The sequence below is a fragment of the Planococcus citri genome, chromosome 2 (assembly GCF_950023065.1).
Source record: "Planococcus citri chromosome 2, ihPlaCitr1.1, whole genome shotgun sequence".
Taxonomy (NCBI): Eukaryota; Metazoa; Arthropoda; class Insecta; order Hemiptera; family Pseudococcidae; genus Planococcus; species Planococcus citri.
This window is the reverse complement of record NC_088678.1, coordinates 81,619,712-81,640,386: the sequence shown is the minus strand read 5'-3', so window position 1 is coordinate 81,640,386 and position 20,675 is coordinate 81,619,712. Positions and strand designations below refer to the sequence as shown.

The 20,675-nt window shown below is 34.5% G+C and overlaps 3 protein-coding genes across 7 annotated transcripts; 1 reads left to right on the top strand and 2 right to left on the bottom strand.

Moving 5' to 3' along the window:
* Positions 1 to 568: 568 nt before the first annotated feature.
* LOC135838019 (uncharacterized protein in vnfD 5'region-like) lies at positions 569 to 14,802 on the bottom strand. Of its 2 annotated transcripts, none has more exons than XM_065353519.1 (2): positions 14,549 to 14,802; positions 569 to 7,053 (listed from the first exon to the last, which is right to left on the bottom strand). In XM_065353519.1, exons 1-2 carry the CDS (start codon positions 14,617 to 14,619, stop codon positions 5,610 to 5,612), a joined length of 1,515 nt encoding a protein of 504 aa, XP_065209591.1. In that variant the 5' UTR covers positions 14,620 to 14,802; the 3' UTR covers positions 569 to 5,609. The 2 variants fall into 2 exon arrangements, with proteins under 2 accessions (XP_065209591.1, XP_065209592.1); XM_065353520.1 differs by lacking the exon at positions 14,549 to 14,802 and adding an exon at positions 12,487 to 12,643 and having other exon boundaries at positions 572 to 7,053.
* CkIIbeta (casein kinase II subunit beta) lies at positions 13,576 to 16,212 on the top strand. Of its 4 annotated transcripts, none has more exons than XM_065353524.1 (7): positions 13,576 to 13,702; positions 13,773 to 13,892; positions 14,960 to 15,035; positions 15,156 to 15,258; positions 15,343 to 15,534; positions 15,605 to 15,794; positions 15,882 to 16,212. In XM_065353524.1, exons 3-7 carry the CDS (start codon positions 14,964 to 14,966, stop codon positions 15,988 to 15,990), a joined length of 666 nt encoding a protein of 221 aa, XP_065209596.1. In that variant the 5' UTR covers positions 13,576 to 13,702; positions 13,773 to 13,892; positions 14,960 to 14,963; the 3' UTR covers positions 15,991 to 16,212. The 4 variants fall into 4 exon arrangements, with proteins under 4 accessions (XP_065209596.1, XP_065209594.1, XP_065209593.1 ...); XM_065353521.1 differs by lacking the exons at positions 13,576 to 13,702; positions 13,773 to 13,892 and adding exons at positions 13,993 to 14,160; positions 14,279 to 14,505; XM_065353522.1 differs by having other exon boundaries at positions 13,676 to 13,892.
* A 229-nt stretch (positions 16,213 to 16,441) lies between these two features.
* On the bottom strand, positions 16,442 to 17,423 carry LOC135838021 (DNA repair protein XRCC2-like). The gene has a single exon (XM_065353526.1). It carries the CDS (start codon positions 17,281 to 17,283, stop codon positions 16,501 to 16,503), a length of 783 nt encoding a protein of 260 aa, XP_065209598.1. The 5' UTR covers positions 17,284 to 17,423; the 3' UTR covers positions 16,442 to 16,500.
* Between the last annotated feature and the right edge of the window lie 3,252 nt (positions 17,424 to 20,675).

Sequence of the window (20,675 nt, the reverse complement as noted above, 5' to 3'; positions counted from 1 at the left end):
TTTTGATTTTTTCCCTCATTTTTGGCCGAAATTCGATTTTCAAAAATTCACCAAAAATCGAAAAACGCACTTTAGCACTTGAAATTTTGACAGGTGATAAATCTTTGTATGATCTTTCGATCTACCTTTGTAAAGTTTGAAAAAGTTCGTGCAAGTCCTATGTTAAAACGCAAAATTGGCGATTTCGGCTGACCTGTCAATCAAAATGGCCGCCATTTTGTAAGTAAGGCCAACTTTTTTTTGGCAAGTTCGCTCTAAAATGTTCGGACTATTATATATTATATTACATTTATTACTATATTCTTCTGCGCATGTTATTGTATTAATTATAATTTCTTCGTGTGCGATATGAATTTTATTAAATGGTATTGCACGATAATTGGCTTGATGATTTTTTTTTTCACAGAGAGAAAGCACACTTCTGAGTCCTCCGGCGATTTTTTTTCATTTTTACACCAAAATCACTCTGAAAGGGTCAAAAATTATTTTTAGTACCCATATTAGGTACTGTAGTCGGTGCTTCTAAGTTCTATGCGTCCTGTAGATCGTTTTAGGTGGCTAACGTGATATCCTAGGAGTGTGAATTGAAAAGTGAATTTTTAATCAATTTGTAAATTTCAGAAAAAGTGATACAAATCAAATTTTCAAAGAAAGTTAATAAGGAGAAAATTGAATTAAAATAATTTCTTAAGTGAGCGTATTTTTATTTCAGGAGTTTATTACAACATGAAAATGTAACAGGAGTAATTCGCAGGTACAAATCAAGAGGGAAAAAACAATTCATGGTCAATAAATCTGAATTCACAATCTTAAACCTAGAAACATTTTCAAAATTTCACAATTTGTGTAAAGTATTTATCTTGTAACAAAATATGAATTTTTTATTAAAAATTTATGGTCGATAAATTTGTAATTATCTTGAATTCAGAAACAATTTCACAATTTAGGTTACATAGAAATTGAAAATAAAACTAAATTCAATACAAAGCGTGTAAAAGAATTTAAATAATAAAATTAGAAAGAATGATCAAAAAATTAGCAATACCATTTTCTAATTCAAGAAGACAGGCATAATTCAATAGATATAAGTAGGTACATAGAAGTCTTTTATTGTAGTAGGTATGAATATGCAAGTAGGGTTCTAATTATTTGTATCGTGATATTCTAAAGTGACTTGATAGATTACAGCTTCCGAGGAACGAAGCTAGGAGGACTTGGGGCCCAGCACTCTGTATTAACGATTTTTCGATTCAGTTTGGGAATTTTTCGTCAGAAAAAAAAACACTTCCTCTCACTTCTTCAATTTGTTATACTTCCTAAATTATGAACTTTTGAAAACTCTCGCTGTCGCTGTGCTTGGATTTGAAATTTTTAAAACACATTTATAAATCCAGAAAAATAAATTTCTCGTGTAAAAAAAACGCGTTTTTAATCTCTTGGATTTGAAAAATTTTCCAAAATTTCTACCTCGTTTTACTCGAATCACTTCACATTTCTATTCTAAAAAAATAACTTTCTCTTGCTCCAGTCTTGGATTAGAAAATTTCCTGAGCTTGTGCCCTCGTAGAATTCCCTTCGTACGTGATAAATTCACAAAGGAAACTTTTAAAACTTTGCTCAAATCAACGTACGTTTTCAAGTTTTCCATCAATGTTTTGGCTCAATGAGGGAATATTTTTTAAATAAAATAATAATTCATTTTAACTAAATTTTTACGAAATAGGTACATATTATTTTATTAAGTATTTTATGATTTCTGATGAACTATACATCGCAGTAGATCATGGCCTAGCAGAACGCCGGAGAACGGGCGATTGAAATAATTATTAAAGAAAAAAATGTTATATACAATACAAGGTGTCCACTGTCCGGGGAGTGGAATGGTAGTACAAACTTGAGATGTAGATTTGGATATAATCGGGTACGATTAAAAAAAAGTAAGATAAACAAGTTGCCTATCTTCAAAATTGAAGGGACAATTTTAAGTACTATTCATGATGATGATGATATGAAACTACTAGCTGAAAACTATTGTGGAGTAGTGTACAGATTTCCTCATGTAATTAGCAAATCTGTGTAATAACTTATTTCAGAAACAAACCCGACGAGCTGAGCAAGCCGAGAGGGAGAAAAAAGAATTCATTGAACGAGCGGAGAAAGAAAACAAGAAGCTTATTGAGCGAGCGGAGGAAGAAAAAAAGAGCTCCAGGATGAGCCGAAGAAATTAAAGGAAAAAGTAATTTGAATTTCATTATCTAGCTAAAGCTGTTTAAATAAAAGGTAAAGCATCATTTTTATCACTTGTACATTTATTGTTTCAGCTTCGTGGTTTGGTCTCTACAACACAGGCAGTGAAGATCCCTGTCTACATAACAAAAGGAACTGCAAGAAGATATCTTATGTATGGGCGTTTCCGGGCATGGAAAAGAATCTTTCAGGCAGTTAAGGTAAACAAAAGATGGAAGATGATGGCATTTTTGGGAAGTTACTAAAAAAAACTAAGCTTTATAAATTTTAAATCCAAAAGGTAAAAAAAAGTTATTTTTGATGCGTGAGATTGGATTTTTTTAAAATTTAATGTACCTGTAATATTTTCAGAAAATTTCAAGTTTCGAAAAAAATGTAAAGTGGTTCGAGTGAAGCTAGGGCAGAAATTTTGGAAATTTTTCTACTCCAAGAGATTGAAAAAACGTTATTCTTGACACGAGAGATTGATTTTTCTGGATTTAAATGCTTTTCAAAAATTTCAAATCCGAACACAGCGATAGCAAGGGCAAGAGCTTTCGAAAGATCATAATTTAGGAAGTGAAACATTTTTGATGAGAGACAAACATTGCAAAAATACATAAAATTATTCAGAAACAAGAAAGAAGTTCTGCTCAAGCGAGGAGTGAGGGTGAAAACTCGTGCGAGAATTTTTGAAGAAGTGAGAGAAAAGAGTTTTTTTCTGACAAGAAATTCCGAAACTGAATGACTGAATCGAAAATTTCAAGGAAATTGACGATTTGAAATGAAAAAAAATCATCAATACAGAGTGCTGGGCCCCCAGCTCTCCTAGCTTCGTTCTTCGGAAGCTGTAATCTATCAAGTCACTTTGGAATACCGGCGATACAAATATAATTAAACTCCCACATGCATATTCATACTCGTACCTTCTACAATACAGTATGCCACAAAAGTAGTGCCGGTGGCTTTTATTTCCAAATGGACAGAGCTAGCGAGATGAATGAAGCGGCGTTGAGTAGGGAAAAATAATGGCTTTTAAAAGTGACCTTGAAAATTTCAGGCCCATGCACAGGGTGTCCGCCAATTGTAAAACCGGTTTTTGTCACAAAATTCAAACTGGTTTTTATTGGCGCAATGTATTCCACACCAAGATGACAAAAACGTGATATGATTTTTTTGAAACCGGTTCATTAATTTGCAACCAGTTGGCAAAAAACACTCAAAAATTGTAGACAGAGAAAAAAGCTTGAAACCAAAGTTGTACAGCGTGAAAAATTACACATTTCTGTCTAATCACATTTTGAAACCGGTTCATTGGTGTACATTTAGCAACCAGTTTTTGAACCATTTTTGCTGATCAGATTTTGAAACCGGTTCATTAATTCGCAGCAAACCATCAAAAGTTACCTGGTTACAAATTAATTAGCCATTTACAAAATCCAATCAGCAAAAATGGTTCAATTTTTTACACTCTACAACTTTTGTTCCAAGCTTTTTTCTCTATCATCAATTTTTAGGTGATTGTCAAAAACTGGTTTCTAAATGCGAACCAATGGCCCGGTTTCAAAATGTTATTGAACAGAATTGTGTAATTTTTCACGCCCTACAACTGTTGTCTCGAGCTTTTTTCTGTATTGCTCCAATTTTCAGGTAATTTTTATCAACTGGTTGCAAATCAATGAACCGGTTTCAACATCTGATCAGCGAAAATGGTACAATCTTTCACGCCCTACAACTTTTGTTTCAAGCTTTTTTCTCTAAGTATCTCCAATTTTTTGGTAATTTTTGATAACTGGTTGCAAATTAATGAACCGGTTTCAAAATCTGATCAGCGAAAATGGTTCAATGTTTCACGCCCTACAACTCTTGTTTCAAGCTTTTTTCTCTATCTCCAATTTTTTGGTAATTTTTGATTACTGGTTGCAAATTAATGAACTGGTTTCAAAATGTGATTAGACAGAATTGTGTAATTTTTCACTCTCTACAACTTTTGTCTCAAGCTTTTTTCTGTATCTCTAATTTTTAGGTAATTCTTATCAACTGGTTGCAAATTAATGAACCGGTTTCAAAATTTGATCAGCGAAAATGGTTCAATTTTTCACGCCCTACAACTTTTGTTTCAAGTTTTTTTCTGTACCTATTTCTAATTTTTAGGTAATTCTTATCAACTGGTTGCAAATTAATAAACCAGTTTCAAAATCTGATCAGCGGAAATGGTTCAATTTTTTATGCTCCACTACTTCTGTTTCAAGCTTTTTTAATTATCTCCAATTTTTAGGTGATTATCAAAAACTGGTTGCTGAATATGAACCAATGAACCGGTTTCAAAATGTGATTTGACAGTATTGTGTAATTTTTCACGCTCTACAACTTTTGTTTCAATCTGTTTTCTCTATCTACAGTTTTTGGGTGTTTTTTGTCAACTGGTTGCAAATTAATGAACCGGTTTAAAAAAATTCATATCACGTTTTTGTCACTTTAGTGTGTAGAATACATTGCGCCAATAAAAACCAGTTTAAATTTTTTGACCAACCCGGTTTTTAATTTGTGGACACTCTGTGCATGTAAACGTCGCTTCATTCATCTCGCTAGCTCTTTCCACTTAGAAATAAAAGCCACTGTGCATTACTTTTGTGTCATACTGTAAGTATAATATGAAAATTTTTTATTCAAAACTCGTTGTGGCCTGTTTTTTTTTGCCATCGGCATCGTAGTGTTTGCCCCCACAATTTGGAAGATAGGCAATTTGACCTATTAAGTAATAACATGTTTTGCTCGTCCATTCTAACACTATGGGTTATTGAAGTCATTTTAATGATGCAAACATTTTCTTACTTTGTACATTGAATTCGCCACTCTTGATTTTTGGGCAAAAAGTTACCGATTTCGAAAAATTCGCCAAAAATGAGAAAAATGTTTGGATCATTCAAGTGATTTCACCAACTCACCCCTCCTATCGATTGCCACCATCTTGGACCGATCTGGACCCTCAAGCAGAAATTGTCTATTCTCCAGCAATTCCAAATCGCTCCAGAAGGCGTTGCAAATCACCTTCGGCAGCTGAAAATTCAATACTTACTACCATAAGATCAGTCGATGAATCGAAAATCCGAAGTGACGAATTGAAAAGTAGGTACATAAGGTAAATAAATACTATCGTAGTATTTATTTACCTTGGCACCTACATACCTATATTTCTTTACAAGATGACGAACCTCATTTTACAACAAAATTGCTCGAAATTTTACCAAGGATTTTATCTCGTAGGTAGGTCTAGGGTCGTGAATTCGGTTATATCTATACTTACCTACCTGCAATCGTCCATATGTTGCCATAGTTCATTGTTCAAAGGCAACCTGAAGCTCATCAGTTGATGCAGAAAGTTAGTGTTTATACACTTTATGTCGGGGCGGTCGGTACTCCTCTAATTCCATTCTAATATAATCCTTCATCTCAGTATTAGGAAAAGTTAAATCAATCGCGTTTCTTTCTGCTGAATAATTTTTGACAGTCAAGTAACCGTACGTGAGCATATAAATAGGTAATTTTGTAGAAACTTCGATCGAATTCCTGGCATTAAGGGCATCACGTTCCACAACTTCAAATACATATCCATGGATGTCATCGTGTAAGTAACAATCCCTTGATTCTTCGTACAATCGTTCAATCACGTATTCGTTTGAACTGGTGGCACACCAGTATTTCTGTAAATCTTTATTCGTCAGACTTTCAATCACGGACACAGGGTTAAAAATCTTGGTGGCTGAATTATTTCTTATATGGAATCGGTAACCGTCGTACATGTCTTTTAAATCCTTCATAATTTGGTCTTCGGGCGATTCGTCGTCCTCTGGGAGGTAGGTTTTCTCACGAGCGAACTCGGTCAGATGATCTCGCATATATGAACGGATTTCATTCTCTGTGAAACCAAATGCGTCGTTGAAAAGGCTATCGTATGTAACATCTTCGAAATCATTAGCAGCGCCACTTTCTGTAATTTGTAGCACTGCTTTTGTAACACCGGTGACAAAAACAAATCCCACCTTTCCCGATCCGTAACTGCCTTTCACTTCGGATAAAATATCAGTCATAAACAGCGCAATTCTTTTAGCCAACGTATCATTCTTCAATACGTACTTTGCTGTATGAAATTGTTTATCGTATTCGTCAATGAGAACCATAACTGGTGATCTGTTGGAGTGTAAATACAATTCAGTGATAACATCGCTCATGCCGCAATATGTTAACGTTGTTGGATCACTTCCGTAGGATTTCACTGCAGCTTCCAGCAAGCTTTTATATCGAAGTTTAAGTTCTTCGAACGTATTAAATTCGTTTATTTCGTTGAAATCCAAATGAAGAACAGGGAACTGGGTCCACGCTGAATCGTATATCTTCCCACAACATGCGTTGAAAAACTTGGTATTTCCATCGTTGTAAATATCGAGACCTTTGAACAATTCGTCATTTCCTTGAAGAAAGTTCTTAGCCATTCGTACGAATACAGACTTGCCGAATCGACGTGGCCTTGTAAGCAGCCAGAATGCTCGAGTAGGCCAACTTTCCAACATTTCTCGTAAGTACTTTGTTTTATCAACGTATACTTTATTTCCTTTTATAATTTGTTCCCACGTTTCACTAGTTCCAGGCAATGCTTTTGTTGATGGCTGTTGCTGACTAAGGTTCACATAAATAATTAAGAGGGTAAACGCGAACCAAGACGGTTTCACTATGATCTGCATATTTTCCTTTTGTTCGGAGGTCAAGGCTATAGAGACAAAGTCCGACTGGATTGATAGATCTGTATGGCGGTTAGTGCTGAATGGCCTACAATCAAAATAAAAATAATAATAAGTATACAGGTAGGTACCTAATAATTATTGATACCGGATCTGCAAATGTAGGTATAACTATAGGTATCAGGGTCATTCCATGTCAATTTGACCAAAAAAATGTGATTTCGAAAGTCACGTCTTTCGATTTCGCTCAAATTTTTTTTACAGTATTTACCCATCCAGTAAGTAAGAAACCCGCAATCAGTTTGGTCCCAGCCCCCTCAGGGGGCGGGTGGGGGGCTTCCATTATTTTCACATTGTCTCGAGGTAGTTGAGGTACTCAACTTCAGCAGCGCATTCCTCTGAAAAAATTTCGGAATTTCCATAGATGCACCTTTTGATGCTTTTTCGAAATAAGCAAGTTTCAAGATGGGATCTCTTAATGGAGAAGAAGCACCCCCACCCCCAATTTGAGGCAAAATTTTTGAAAAAAAATCTGGGGCATGTGATATATCGAATTGTATGTTTTTGGTAACGCTGAACACGAATATGACGTTAGATTTTTGATTGGTCAGCCAGAAACAAACCAGCCCAGAAGCTGAAGGCGCCACAGCAGCCAGTGTGTTGAAGTGTGCCCAAAAGCACATGGCTTCGCGTGTGACAGCCGGAGAAAATCCGGAGGCCAAAGAGTGCTCCCCTCAGAGGGGACTGGTTCTTGGTGGAAACTACATACCTCTAGGACCGTACAAAAATGGATTAACACTTGAAGATGTCAACCAACGCGTCTTATTTGTTAGAACAACTTTTAGACACGCACAAAAACCGAGGTTGGACAATCCTATTTGTCCACAATCGATCCTTCCTTAGTAAACACTTTGCTGATATTGAAAACCAAAATGTGGAATGTAACATAGTTGACAAGGCAATGGATCAGTTTGTTGATCACTGATGGTAAACTGGGCCATTCCTATCCTACTCTCTGATATTTTCACATCACGTACTATTCCAACCCACAATGCAGTACCTTGTACTAAGAGGGATAAAAGAGAGATTCTACCGCCCAGTTGGGCCAGCTGCTGTGGGTTGTCTACTGCCATACAGCGATTCCCTACAGATGGGCCAAATAACCCCAGCTAGGGCGGAGAAAGTTCTCAAACAAGCTGAGAAGGGACTACAAAAAAGAATCCAACACTCCAACTAGAGAAAGATAAAGACCAAATCAAATGGGATCTTCACCTTGGAGGAATTAAGAGGATGATCTGTTTAGATAATACCCATAGTTTGCCCAGAGGGGCCCATTATGTCATCAGAGACTTTAGGATGTCTAAGAAGGGCATTGCGCTCCTATTTAAGTGAGCCTTCAGTAACCAGGACACTCTGAGGTCAAGGGGTGCTAAGGTTGGTGAAGTAGTTGAGTTCTAAAAAGGTGGAAATTACATCCTTTACCTTTATGCCATCACCAAAGAACAGTACAATGATAAGCCGTCAATCAAGGACATTTGTAACAACAATGAAAGCACTTGTTGCCAAATGCGACCAACTCAAAATCAAAAAGATAGCAGTAGGTACTAAGACTAGGGTGTGGTCTGGATAAACTGGAGTGGTCAACAGTGAAACAATCCATCATCAAATGCTTCAGGGACCACCCAGTTACTGTCAGAGTATGCACCCAGAAGGAGTAACAGCTTCAATCCTGATCTATCAACCAAATACCTATCAAATATCGACCAGTAGAAGCCCTATAAATAACCCATTAAAATGCATTACCTCAAGCTGTAAATAACTATAGTTAGATTTTTCAAAACCTATGCATGCCCTAAATATATTCTTTTCAAAACCATAAGCTTAAATTAATTCACTGTGGGTTTCTTTCTTGTATTATAATTTCTTTTTTGTATTATAATGCTGTATATATTTGCAAAGTAGACCAAGTTAACTAATCATACCCATTTTCCTACATTTTTCAGCCTATAATAATTAGTCATATCTAGTAGGTATTGTACTCTTAAGTCCAATGTGAGAGGCTGGTGTGAAGCCCTTAGCATGTGCACCAGCCTCCTCGCAAATATCCCCCCATATCCAAAACTCGTGTAATGCGAAGGGGAGACCAACACTTGTTGACCCCTCCCCCCAGGCACCAAATTCTCTTCCTTAAAATCCTTTTCCCAAGATGGGTTGGGGGACTCAGTCTACCTGATGGGCTTGCCGGCTTGCGTGAATAACAAAGCCTGGTAGGGTGATTGGGCCCTTGGCAGCCACCTAGGGGGTATGGGTCGTGGTTAGTCTTGGATTTAAGATGTAAATAAATATGTTTATTTGAAAAAACCTACGGCACCTTGTGTGTCTGAGGAACCAAAAAAATGAAAAAAAAACATCCACGCCCCCAGCACCTCCCCAAATGGGGTAAAAATTCAAAATAAGAGTTTTTTCCTGTGACACATCTAGTAGTACGTTATTGGTGATGCTGAACACGAATATGATGTCAGATTTTCGGTTGGACCCCATCTACGGCCTCCAACAATTTTTTTGGACTTTTACCAATTGGGGGAGGTTCTGGGAGCCATGGGTGAGGTCAATTTGAAAAACTACAGCTATATTCGTGTTCAGCGATATCAAAAACATACTATTTCATGTGTCACACGATTGAAACCATTTTTTTTAGGTCCCCCCTTGGGGAGGTGCTGAGGGCCGTGGATGGGTCCAACCAGAAATCTGACATCATATTCGTGTTCAGCGTCACCAAAAACATCATAATTATTTGATGTGTCGCACGAAAAACCCCTATTTTGAAATTTTACCTCATTTGGGGAGGTGCTGGGGGCCGTGGATGGGGTCCAATCAAAAATCTAACGTCATATTCGTGTTCAGCGTTACCAAAAACATACAATTCGATATATCACATGCCCCAGATTTTTTTCGAAAGTTTTGCCCCAAATGGGGGGTGAGGGTGCTCCCCTTCCATTGAGAGGTGCCATCTCGAAACTTGAATATTTCGAAAAAACATCAAAAGGTACATCTATGGAAATTTTTTCAGAATTTTAAATGGTAGCTCCCACTCACACCGCCATTTTGAAATTTGAACTTTCAATTTGAAAGTTCAACTTTCAAATTTTGGAAATTTCAAAATGCTTCAAAAGTTCAAAATTCAATACCCTTTTGAACTGTGAAATCAGTTTTGATCAAAGTATCATAGTTTTGGAGGAAAGCGCTGCTGAAGTTGAGTACCTTGAGACAATGATGAAAATAATGGAAGCCCCCAACCACCCCCTGAGGGGGCTGGGACCAAACTGATTGCGGGTTTCTTACTTACTGGATGGGTAGATATTGTAAAAAAAAATTGAGCGAAATTGAAAGACATGACTCAAAAACGTCAGTCGAATTGACATGGAATGACCTTACACTATAATTTTTCTTATCACAGTGTGATGCAATCAGACCCATTAAAAGTGGAATAGGTTTTTGAAAAAAAAAAATGCTAAACTTTCTTTTTTTCAAAAAAAAAAAAACTTCAAGTATTTCGGAAATGAAAATGGAGATCATCTTTAAATATTCGAGGCATACTCCGAATCAAAAATTTGAAACTGGGAGCATGTTTTCAAGCAAAACGAGTTGGACTTTTGACTAGGTACCTACTATACCATACTTGGTAATGATACCTATAATAAATCATTATCCTAATAGCTCGGCTGTTCGGCATATGGTATGGCAATTGGAATAATCCCCCCTCCCCCCTAATGAGACAGGAAATAGCATTGAAGAAAATAAAACCTTTATCAAAATTTTGTCTTCTGTCCGCTCGTGCAGATGATTTATGAGTTATTGGTTTTCATTTTACAGATTAGAGCTTACCTACCAGGAAAAAAAACGAAACTTCAAGTACCTAGCTATTATTCATTCTTATGTTTTTTGGACATCTTCATCGAAAACCCATAAAACAAGTCATAAAATAGGTGACAATACATTTTAAAAAGTTAGATTTTTTACAAGTTAAAAAAGCATATCACACTTTGTTATTGTGGCTCTAGATTTACGATTTATTTTATCTCGACTTTGTTAAACATGGTTAAAAATTGACGTAAAATTCAGGAAATGATAACAGATAACGTTCGACTTCTGCGTACTAATCCTTCTTTGATAAAAATGCCATTAACTTATGACTTTGAACGAAGATAAAAGTGCTGACCACGCATGTACCTATGATGATGAAATAGATAGTCCGGGATATTACAACAGGAATAGTTGACCCCCCCCCCACCGATCCCCTGGAACAACATTTTTCTTAAAGGGGACATCTTTCTTAAGGAACATTTTAAAGTAAACTTGCTGAAAAAAAGTTGGACTTAGTGACCAAATGGCAGCTATTTTGATTGACAGATCAGCCAAAATCAGATTTTTCATTCCAACAAAGAATTTGCATGCAATTTTTTAAACTGGGCGAAGCTAGGTCGAAAGAGCATGCAAAAATTCATCACCAGTCAAAACTTCATGTGCTAAAGTGCATTTTTTGATTATTAGGTATTGATGAATTTTTAAAAATCAAATTTTGGTCAAAAATGAGGAAAAAATCAAAATTTTACCAAATTGACCTAGAAAGCTAAAATTTGGGGATATGCCCTACTTTTGAACTGTCAAATCGATTGGAAACGGCTTTTAACCGTTCTGAGCAGTTCTGGAGCTTCTGACAGATTTTTGAAACTTGAAATTTTCACAAAATTTAATCGAATGTAGTTGGACTGTTGGAGAGAGCCGAAATTCGTTGTGTAAAGTTATTTAAACGAATTTCAGTACGCTGTGAATCAGGGTTGTACAAAAACGTGTTTTTTTTGAAAAAAACAAAAAAAACGTTTTTTTTTGTTTAAAACGTTTTTTTTTGTTTTAAAACAGTTTTTTTCTCGTGTTTAAAACTATGTGTTTAAAACGCGTTTTAAACACGTTTAAAATGTGTTTTAAACACAAATTCATTTGTTTTGGGTTCACCAGTTATCAATTTTTGAGATGTGACGTCATAAAAACGCTGTAAAGCTCAAGAAATATTGAAAAATCGGAATCAAAACACAAAATTTGTCTCCAAAAATACAGTTTGTTCTATTTCACCTTTTTTCAACAAAAAGCTAAAAAAACAAGTTTTTTTTAGGAAATTGGAGTCGAAAAAAAACACGTTTAAAACAAAAAAAAACAAGGTTTTAAACGGCTTTTTTTGTTTAAAACATCGTTCTGTTTTTTTTCACTTGTTTTAAACGTGTTTTAAACATGTTTAAAACATTTTTGTTTTAAACATGTACAACCCTGCTGTGAATTCGACAGCAGGTGAATTTCAAGTCGTTTTGGAACCTCTGGCGACTTTTTGGAATCTACTGGGGCCTCCAGCAGATTTGCAATGCTCGAAATTAGGTACCTACCATAAAACTTTACCAGGTGATAGGTATAGCTAAGGTAGTTTACATTTAACAAGTGGGGGAAAAATGTACTTAAACTTTCAACTTACCAATGCGGGTAGGCTTAGAGAGCAAAAAACCACGATTGATCGTTTGACGAGCCGAAATCAGCAATGAAATAGGGATATTGCTATCACATTAAAATAACTTATCTGTTTCGATCACTCCTAATTTCCCTTGAAAACCATTCGACTTTCCGGAATTGAAATTCTAGATATTTCGGTTAGATAAGTAATTACTAATTAGTATGCACGTTCTTATAATGTATGTACATACAGGATGCGCAGAAATATTGAGTACCTAGTACCTACTTCAAAGGAAGTTTTTTGTTACCTATTTTTTAAAATCAAGATTAGGAACAGAATTTACTTCGTTCAAATTCGACTAAAAAATTGAATTAAATCAACAAACAACAATTAGATGATGTCTTTAATTCGTCAAGAGATCGATGCATTGTATTATGCATTGAATTCTATTTAAAAGCAAGAGCAAGGGGTCAAAAAAATTTGAGTTGAAAAGGAAGGTACTGCAGATACTGCTTGAGTTTAGAATGGAACAAAATGATAAAGAACGAAGCATTTTGAAATGAACAAGAACAAAAACGCAAAACGAATTATTTTAAAATAATAAAGAATAACAAACTGAATAAGAACAAGAACAGGAAATCAGTTTTGAAAGTATTCGTTCTTTGTTCTTTCATAGTTCTTTCTTTCAAATTGACAAATTCAAAATTCTTTGATTTTTTTGATTCGAGTTCGAGTAATATTCTTGAAAAGTTTTGTCAGTTGTTGTTTTGTTCATTTGTTCTTTATTCGTTCTTCGTTCTTGCTTTCAATTTTCAAATAAAGTAATCGAATTCGAGTATAAAAAAAATAAAACGATCTTTCATTTTTAATTCGACAATTATTCGAGTAATTTTCTTGAAAAATTTAATTTTTGTCAATTTTTTTTTGAGTGATTTCACTGATTTCACTGATTTTTGATTCAATTTATCAAATTTATGACAAGCTTAACTCATGTCATGTCTTCTCAACAGTCAACTCAATTCCCAAGTTCCTAGTTCCTTTCATCCTTTGTAGTTTTTTTATTTTTTGTTTAAAAAAAAACAAAAAACAAAAAGCTCGTTTTTCATCAACTTACATTGAAAATTACCAGTAATTACCGGTAAAAATATCGACCCGGTAAACCTTTCCGATAACGACCTTGCTATCAAAATTCTCGCAATGTTTACTTATTGGATCCAATGCGCCGAAGTTTTCTCTTCTTGTAATGAATTCTTGTAAAATTCAATAATAATTTCTAATGTTGAGTAATTCAATGTCGAATTTTTGACCAGGTTCAAGATTATCCGAAGAATTATCTATCCAAACGTTCACTCGAGAACCTGCAACCCATCAAAACTTTCCCGATCAACTCGAACAATAATTTGAAGTGTGGCTCTTTACAACTTCAAAAGGTGAGTTCGATTATCTATTCCTCAACTGATTACTCTCTAGCACAATCCTTCTCTCGTACTGAGATTGTTACACCGATTAGAATATTAGATTCTGCGACTCTTTGAGCATTTACAATACTAACGAGCTTTGACATAACTCTCGCATTCTTGTTGGTTCGTTGCATTGTGATTTTCTGCGCGTGTAAAATGAGTATTGTGATGATGTAGTAGGTACATTGTGTGTAGTGATTCAATGTACGATAATCCTTCGATTGCGTTCATAAATCAAGTACGTTTTGCGATAGTTTTCGTTGTAGTAGTTACATTATTGTTTGGCGTTAATCAAGAAATTAGTATAATGAGATTTTCATTTGCTTGGGTTACTCTTTGTACGTTGCTTGTTTTAGGGTGAAGCCGTATGTTGATTAATCCGCGCACCGTATACCATTGTAGACGATAGATTTTGTATTAGATTAAAGAGAAAAAGTAATCTCGATGTGCGAGTTTCGGTTTTTATGATTATGTCGTCTTCCGATGAAGAACTTATTATATCTTCTATTGTTACAAATTTGTTAAGCTTTTTATTACCGAAGGGAAACACCATGTCGCGTGAACGTAGTGATAATGGAAAACGGTGGGTTTATTCGAATTGAAAAATTACTCCATTATTTATTTACCTGTATTTTTTCTTTGTATTGTAGAGTAGCTTTTGTCGATTGATTAGTCGCTGACAATAATGCATGCTCATTCACCTACTACTGCTGAATTTACAATATAAAAATATGCATAGTGTTGAGAAAAAAAAATCGTACTGTGCGTAGAAAGTGATCGGCGATTTGCTGAATTTACACTTTAAAAAAAATTGCGAAGCGATGGTTCGATTACTGGCTACTTATCGAAACCGTGTATTACATTTTAATGTTTGATAAGCAATTGCGAAAGAGATAAAGGTTGCTTAGGTACTCGAGAAGATTTTTTTTCGCCAATATAAATTGGACGAATAAATAATATTAACATATTGTATGTACTTTGTGATCCGAAAGCACTTCTACGTTTAATTAATACAATCTTATTATTATGTGTGACAGAAAAATGAGTAGTTCCGAAGAAGTTTCTTGGATTTCGTGGTTTTGTGGATTACGTGGAAATGAATTCTTCTGCGAAGTAAGTGCTCGGTTCCTTGAGACATACGTTTTTTTATTTTATATTTCTCGTTCTTAGAGTAGATTGAATTTTACGACCTTGAATTTAATTACTGTTCTTTTTTTTCTGCTGTTTAAATAGGTCGACGAAGACTACATTCAAGATAAATTCAATTTAACTGGTTTAAACGAACAAGTACCTCATTATCGACAAGCATTGGACATGATCCTAGATTTAGAACCGGGTCAGTTTGCTTCTCAACTTTACTCGTCGTAAGATGACAAAGTATCGATATTCGATACTAACGTCGAGCATTTCTCTTTTACAGACGATGAACTCGAAGACAATCCTAATCAAAGTGATATGATCGAACAAGCAGCTGAAATGCTGTACGGTTTAATTCACGCTCGATACATTTTAACTAATCGCGGTATCGCTCAAATGATTGAAAAATACCAAGCTGGTGACTTCGGACATTGTCCACGTGCTTATTGCGAAGATCAACCAATGTTGCCCATCGGTAAATTATTCGAAGACTGTCGTTTGATTTTAAAATACTCGCTTTCTAACTGTGTGTGATTTTTTTATAGGCTTATCCGATGTACCCGGCGAAGCAATGGTCAAGCTGTATTGTCCGAAATGTATGGAAGTTTATACTCCGAAATCGTCTCGTCATCATCACACAGATGGTGCTTACTTCGGAACAGGATTTCCTCACATGTTATTCATGGTTCATCCGGAATATCGTCCTAAGAAATCGAATGTATTTTTCGAACCTAGGTAACGATTTTTCGACTGTTTGATTTTCAATTCGTACGAGATAACGATGGTTAATTTTTATTAATTTTCTTCGTCGATTCGTTTCAGATTATACGGATTTAAAATTCATCCTCTTGCATATCAATTGCAACAACAGGCAGCTAGTAACTTCAAAGCACCTATTCGCGGTTTGACTTATAATAACGGAAAACGCTAATCACTGTGTAAATGAATCATCGTCGAAATTTGGAGAAATGATTTGTAAATTATATTAGGAACATTTTATCATTATAATATCCGGTATATAAATAATTTTTTCTGAAGTAGTATTAATTTTGATTGATATTGTTTTCGTTTTTTTTTCTTCCTTCTAAGTAAATATACGATATGCTTATTGTTAATTTTCTATGACTTGCTTGAATAAATTTTATATAAAGTTCGTTCTTTCATTAACGAATTGTTAATAAACCATCAACCCTATCGAAATGGTTGAATTTTTAAAATCGTTAAATAGTATTTCTATCTTTCGAAATATCGTTTCGAAGTTCGAACAATGATGTAAATTATTTACAAACGATACAAAAATATTTCCATTAAAAAATTCAACAGACAGACTACATCCAAACCAATTCGTGATCTCGTACAATAAATGATTAGTTACAAACACCTTACAAAAATATTTTTATTAAAAAATTCAACAGGAACTTGAAATTAAAACTAGTATAAACTACATCCAAACCAATTGATGATCTCGTACAGTAAATGATTTGTTATGGACAGATTTATCTTTAAATATCACAGTACTTTCTAAAATTAGATTATTCTTATCTTTAACTCGAATTCTAACTTTATGGGTAGCTGACGCGTTTCCGGCAGGATTCTTCATGACGAAATATTCCGGTCTAACGTAAAGCAGCAGTAACTTAAACTCTTTGATACAAGTATCCAGAACAGATAGAACTTTCTTCTCGTAAAGATCCATTTTCCTTACACCTCCGTTGATGAAATCTTGCCAATAATGAGCACCGATACCGTCTAAAATGATGAATTTTATCTTAGGATTCGACGTTAGTAAAGTCTTCAGCGAATGAAAAGCTATCAGAAGTTGTTGACTGTCGTAGCATCGTACAATGGTTAAATTTTCCAGCGATTTCTTTACAATGGTGTTGTGATCTTCGTCGTTGAAACGAGTATTTGAATTAGATACGGTTTTTTTGATGTATTGAGAAAGTTGCTCGATTTCTAAATGACAAGCTGTGTCTATGAATAAAACACTTGAGTCGAGTCCTCCGATCGAGATGGTGTTGTGATTATCGATTAAGATGGCGTTTTTAATTAGATGAAGCAAGGTTTGAGTTTTTCCAAAATTTGACTCTGATGAAAATTCTATCACATCGGTGGGTGTTAGTTTGTTGGCAAATATGTTATTTTCCAAATTGTGTAGATTGCTTTTTACACTTTTGATTCGCGAAAGAAATTGTAGTCCTGATTCTACTCGGTAATTAGACATTTTTTAAAACATTTACGATTTAATTAGCGATTCGTTTGATAATTAAAAATATGCAGAAAGTACGATAATTGCATCTTGAAATGGAAAATTTGAAAAAATTGATAATTTGATAACAAACAAGTGTCAAAAACAAGAAAGATGCAAGAAGGGAAAAAATATCGCGATCATTGGCAACATTGAATTTTATTTTTTGAGAAAAGTGTAGCCAACATGAAGAACTAAAAAGAATTACTTTTTTTTTAAAAAAAATATTGCTGAATCTCATTTTTATGATTGCATTATAATCAGCACTTTTTTCTTCGTCTAAAATCATAAGTTGATGGAATTTTTATGGACAGAGGATTAGTACGTCTAAATCGAACGTTATCTGTTATCACTTCTTGAATTTTACGTCAATTTAAGAATTTAACCATGTTCAACATATCTAGTCGAGGTAAAATAAATCGTAAATCGCTAAATCCAGAGCCAGAGTAATAAAGTTTGGTATACTCAACTTGTAAAAAAAATTGAACTTTTCAAAATGTATTTCCTGGGTTTTATGGTTTTTCGATTAGGATGTCCAAAAAAATATAAAAATGAATAATAGGTACTTACTCGAAAGTTGAAGTTCATTTTTTTTTCTGATAATCTACAGCAGGGCCGTATTTACGTATAGGCAGTATAGGCAGCTGCCTAGGGCGGCAAATTTTAGGGGGCGGCAGATTTTTGCTTTAAAAAAAAAAATTGTACGGATTTGGCAAAAAGTAGGTACCAACGGAAATATACGGATTTCGCGATTTTTACCCTAAAAACATGCAAAAATGGACGTTTTTTTGTTTCTTGAACCCATTTTTTCAAAAAAAAATTCGCTCTCGCTTCGCTCGAGCAGTAATTTTGCCTTTCTTCTTCTAGAATTATCACATGCCACTAAAGGTTCTCCGATAATTACCTCTAATTTCAAGTTTTCATGCCTAAAAATTTGGTTTTGCACGCGGTCAAAATCAAGATTACGCGTTTTTTGAAAGGTTTTTTCAACATACGAAAACGTAGGGATTTCATCTATATATTAAAATTATGACCGGATTCTTTTGACTCTGAGATCTCAGGAACGGCTGAACCGATTTTGCTCGACGATGTCTCAAAAAAAGGTTTTGACCCGTAGATGTGCAGGTTTTAATCAAAAGTTCAAAAAGTTGAGCTTTAAAGCTCAAAAAAGCTCAATAATTGATTTTAGCCTATACGTAGCGCATTCGACGTATAGGCAGTAGTACGTATATTATACCTTGAAAGAGCGTCAAAAGAAGTCACATGTTGGAGAAAAAATTCACAAAAAAGTTGTGCTTTAAAGCTCAAAAAAGCTCAATAAATGATTTTCGCCTATACGTAGCGCATTTGACGTACAGACAGTAGTACATACGTATATTATACCTTGAAAGAGCGTCAAAAGAAGTCACATGTTGAAGAAAAAAGTTCACAAAAAAGTTGCGCTTTCAAGCTCAAAAAAGCTCAATAAATGATTTTAGCCCATACGTAGTGCATTCGACACATACAGAGAAGTATGTATGTTATACATACCTTGAAAGAGCATCGAAAGAAGTCGAACGTTGAAGAAAAATTAATGCATAGATGTTTACAAAAAAAGCTGCCCTATAAAAAGCTCAAAAAAGCTCAATTATGACTGGATTCTTTCGACTCTTAAGATCTCAGCAATGGCTGAACCGATTTTGCTCGACAATGTCTCAAAAAAAAGCTTTTAACCCATAGATGTGCAGGTTTTAATCAAAAGTTCAAAAAGTTGCGCTGTAACGCTCAAAAAAGCTCAATGATTGATTTTATCCTATATGTAGCGCATTTGAAGTACCTATACACAGTAGTACGTATAATATGTATACCTTGAAAGAGCATCACAAAAAGACAAACCTTGAAGAAGAAAAGCTTTAGAAAGTTCCTGGTGAAAGCTAAGTGAAAGCTTGAAAGTTTTAAATCATGACCAGATTCTTTTTTCTGTGAGATCTCAGCAATGGCTGAACCAATTTTGATGAACGACCTCTCAACAGAAAAGCTTTAAAGTCTAAATGTGCAGGTTTATGTTGAAAGGCCAAAAAGTTACACCATAAGCTCAAAGAAGCTCAATAATCGATTATGTCATATTGGGTGGGTACACAAAAGTACCTACATTTGTACCTCAAAAAATCTCCAGGGAAAAACAAACTTTGACAAAAAAAAGTTGATGGTAAAAGCTCAGCAAAAGCTTAAAATTTGGAAAGAAGTACATACATATATTATTGTCCCTTTGAAAGAGCTTCACAAAAAGACAAATCTTGAAGAAAACAAGCTTACAAAAGTTCACAGTCAAAGCTAAGCTAAGTGAAAGCTTGAAAATTTTGATCATTTAGTATTTGATCTAATTTGATGTGTAAAAAAATATACAAATTGTACCTTGAAAGATTACCGCGAAAAAACCATTCTAGACTGTAAAAAACTTTTAAAAATTTATGGCAAAAGCTCAGAGAAAGTTTGAAAGTTCATTATAAGTCAGTTTTTCGTCACAGTAAGATCTCTGCAACAGCTGGACCAATTTTGATAAACAGCCACTCGATAGAAAGGTTTTAAATAGTAGATAGGTATGCAGGTTTATGTTGAAAATTTAACAATTTTCACTATGAGCTTAAAAAAGCTCAAAAATTAATTTACTAAATTTTAAAATGTGAAATGAAATTACGACAAAAAGTTGATTTTATAAAAAAAAAAACTTTCATGGTGCATCGTCAACATTACCTCATGTCATGAAGTTTTCTTTCGCTGAGCTTTCAACATCAACTTCAACTTTTTTTTCTGTCGAAAATTGTTTTTCAACTTCGATCTTTCCGGGTACAACATAAGTACTTTTGTCTACCCATCAAATATGGCTTAATCAATTGTTGAACTTTTTTCAGTTTACTACACAACCTTTTGTACCTACAACATAAACTTACACATCTACACTTTAAAGCCTTTCTATCCAGAGGTTGTTATTTTAGGTGAAATACCACATGTCACGAAGTTTTGAGCTTTTGTTTAGCGTTTTTTGATATAGTCAAGGTTGAAAGTTTTCACCACTTCATGCAGAGGGTGCAGCAGATCGAGTCACTTTAGTTGAGACTTTGACAATCTTAGCATAACAGCAAAAGAATTAGCAAGATTTTTGGTAATTTCTGATAAAAATTATTATTTATTTTTTTATTTTTTTTTAAACTAGAAAACAAAACATTTTTGTAAATTGTTGATTTGGAGAAAAACAAGAAACATTGTCTATTTTAGCAAAAAGTAGCAATTTTGGTAGTTATTGACAAAAAAAAATTATGCAGTCTACATTTTTTTGCAATTATTTTTGTCACTTTTATTAGGTAAAACTATAGGGTAAAAAACGATTC

Excerpts from the sequence above, each read along its gene's own strand:
- LOC135838019 (XM_065353519.1), bottom strand. The coding sequence starts at position 14,619 with ATGAGCATGCATTATTGTCAGCGACTAATCAATCGACAAAAGCTACTC. Across the intron at positions 7,054-14,548 it reads AATACAAAGAAAAAATACAG|GCCATTCAGCACTAACCGCC; the intron begins GTAAATAAATAA and ends TTTTGATTGTAG.
- LOC135838021 (XM_065353526.1), bottom strand. The coding sequence starts at position 17,283 with ATGTCTAATTACCGAGTAGAATCAGGACTACAATTTCTTTCGCGAATC.
- CkIIbeta (XM_065353521.1), top strand. The coding sequence starts at position 14,387 with ATGATTATGTCGTCTTCCGATGAAGAACTTATTATATCTTCTATTGTT. Across the intron at positions 15,036-15,155 it reads GAAATGAATTCTTCTGCGAA|GTCGACGAAGACTACATTCA; the intron begins GTAAGTGCTCGG and ends CTGTTTAAATAG. Across the intron at positions 15,259-15,342 it reads GATCCTAGATTTAGAACCGG|ACGATGAACTCGAAGACAAT; the intron begins GTCAGTTTGCTT and ends TCTCTTTTACAG.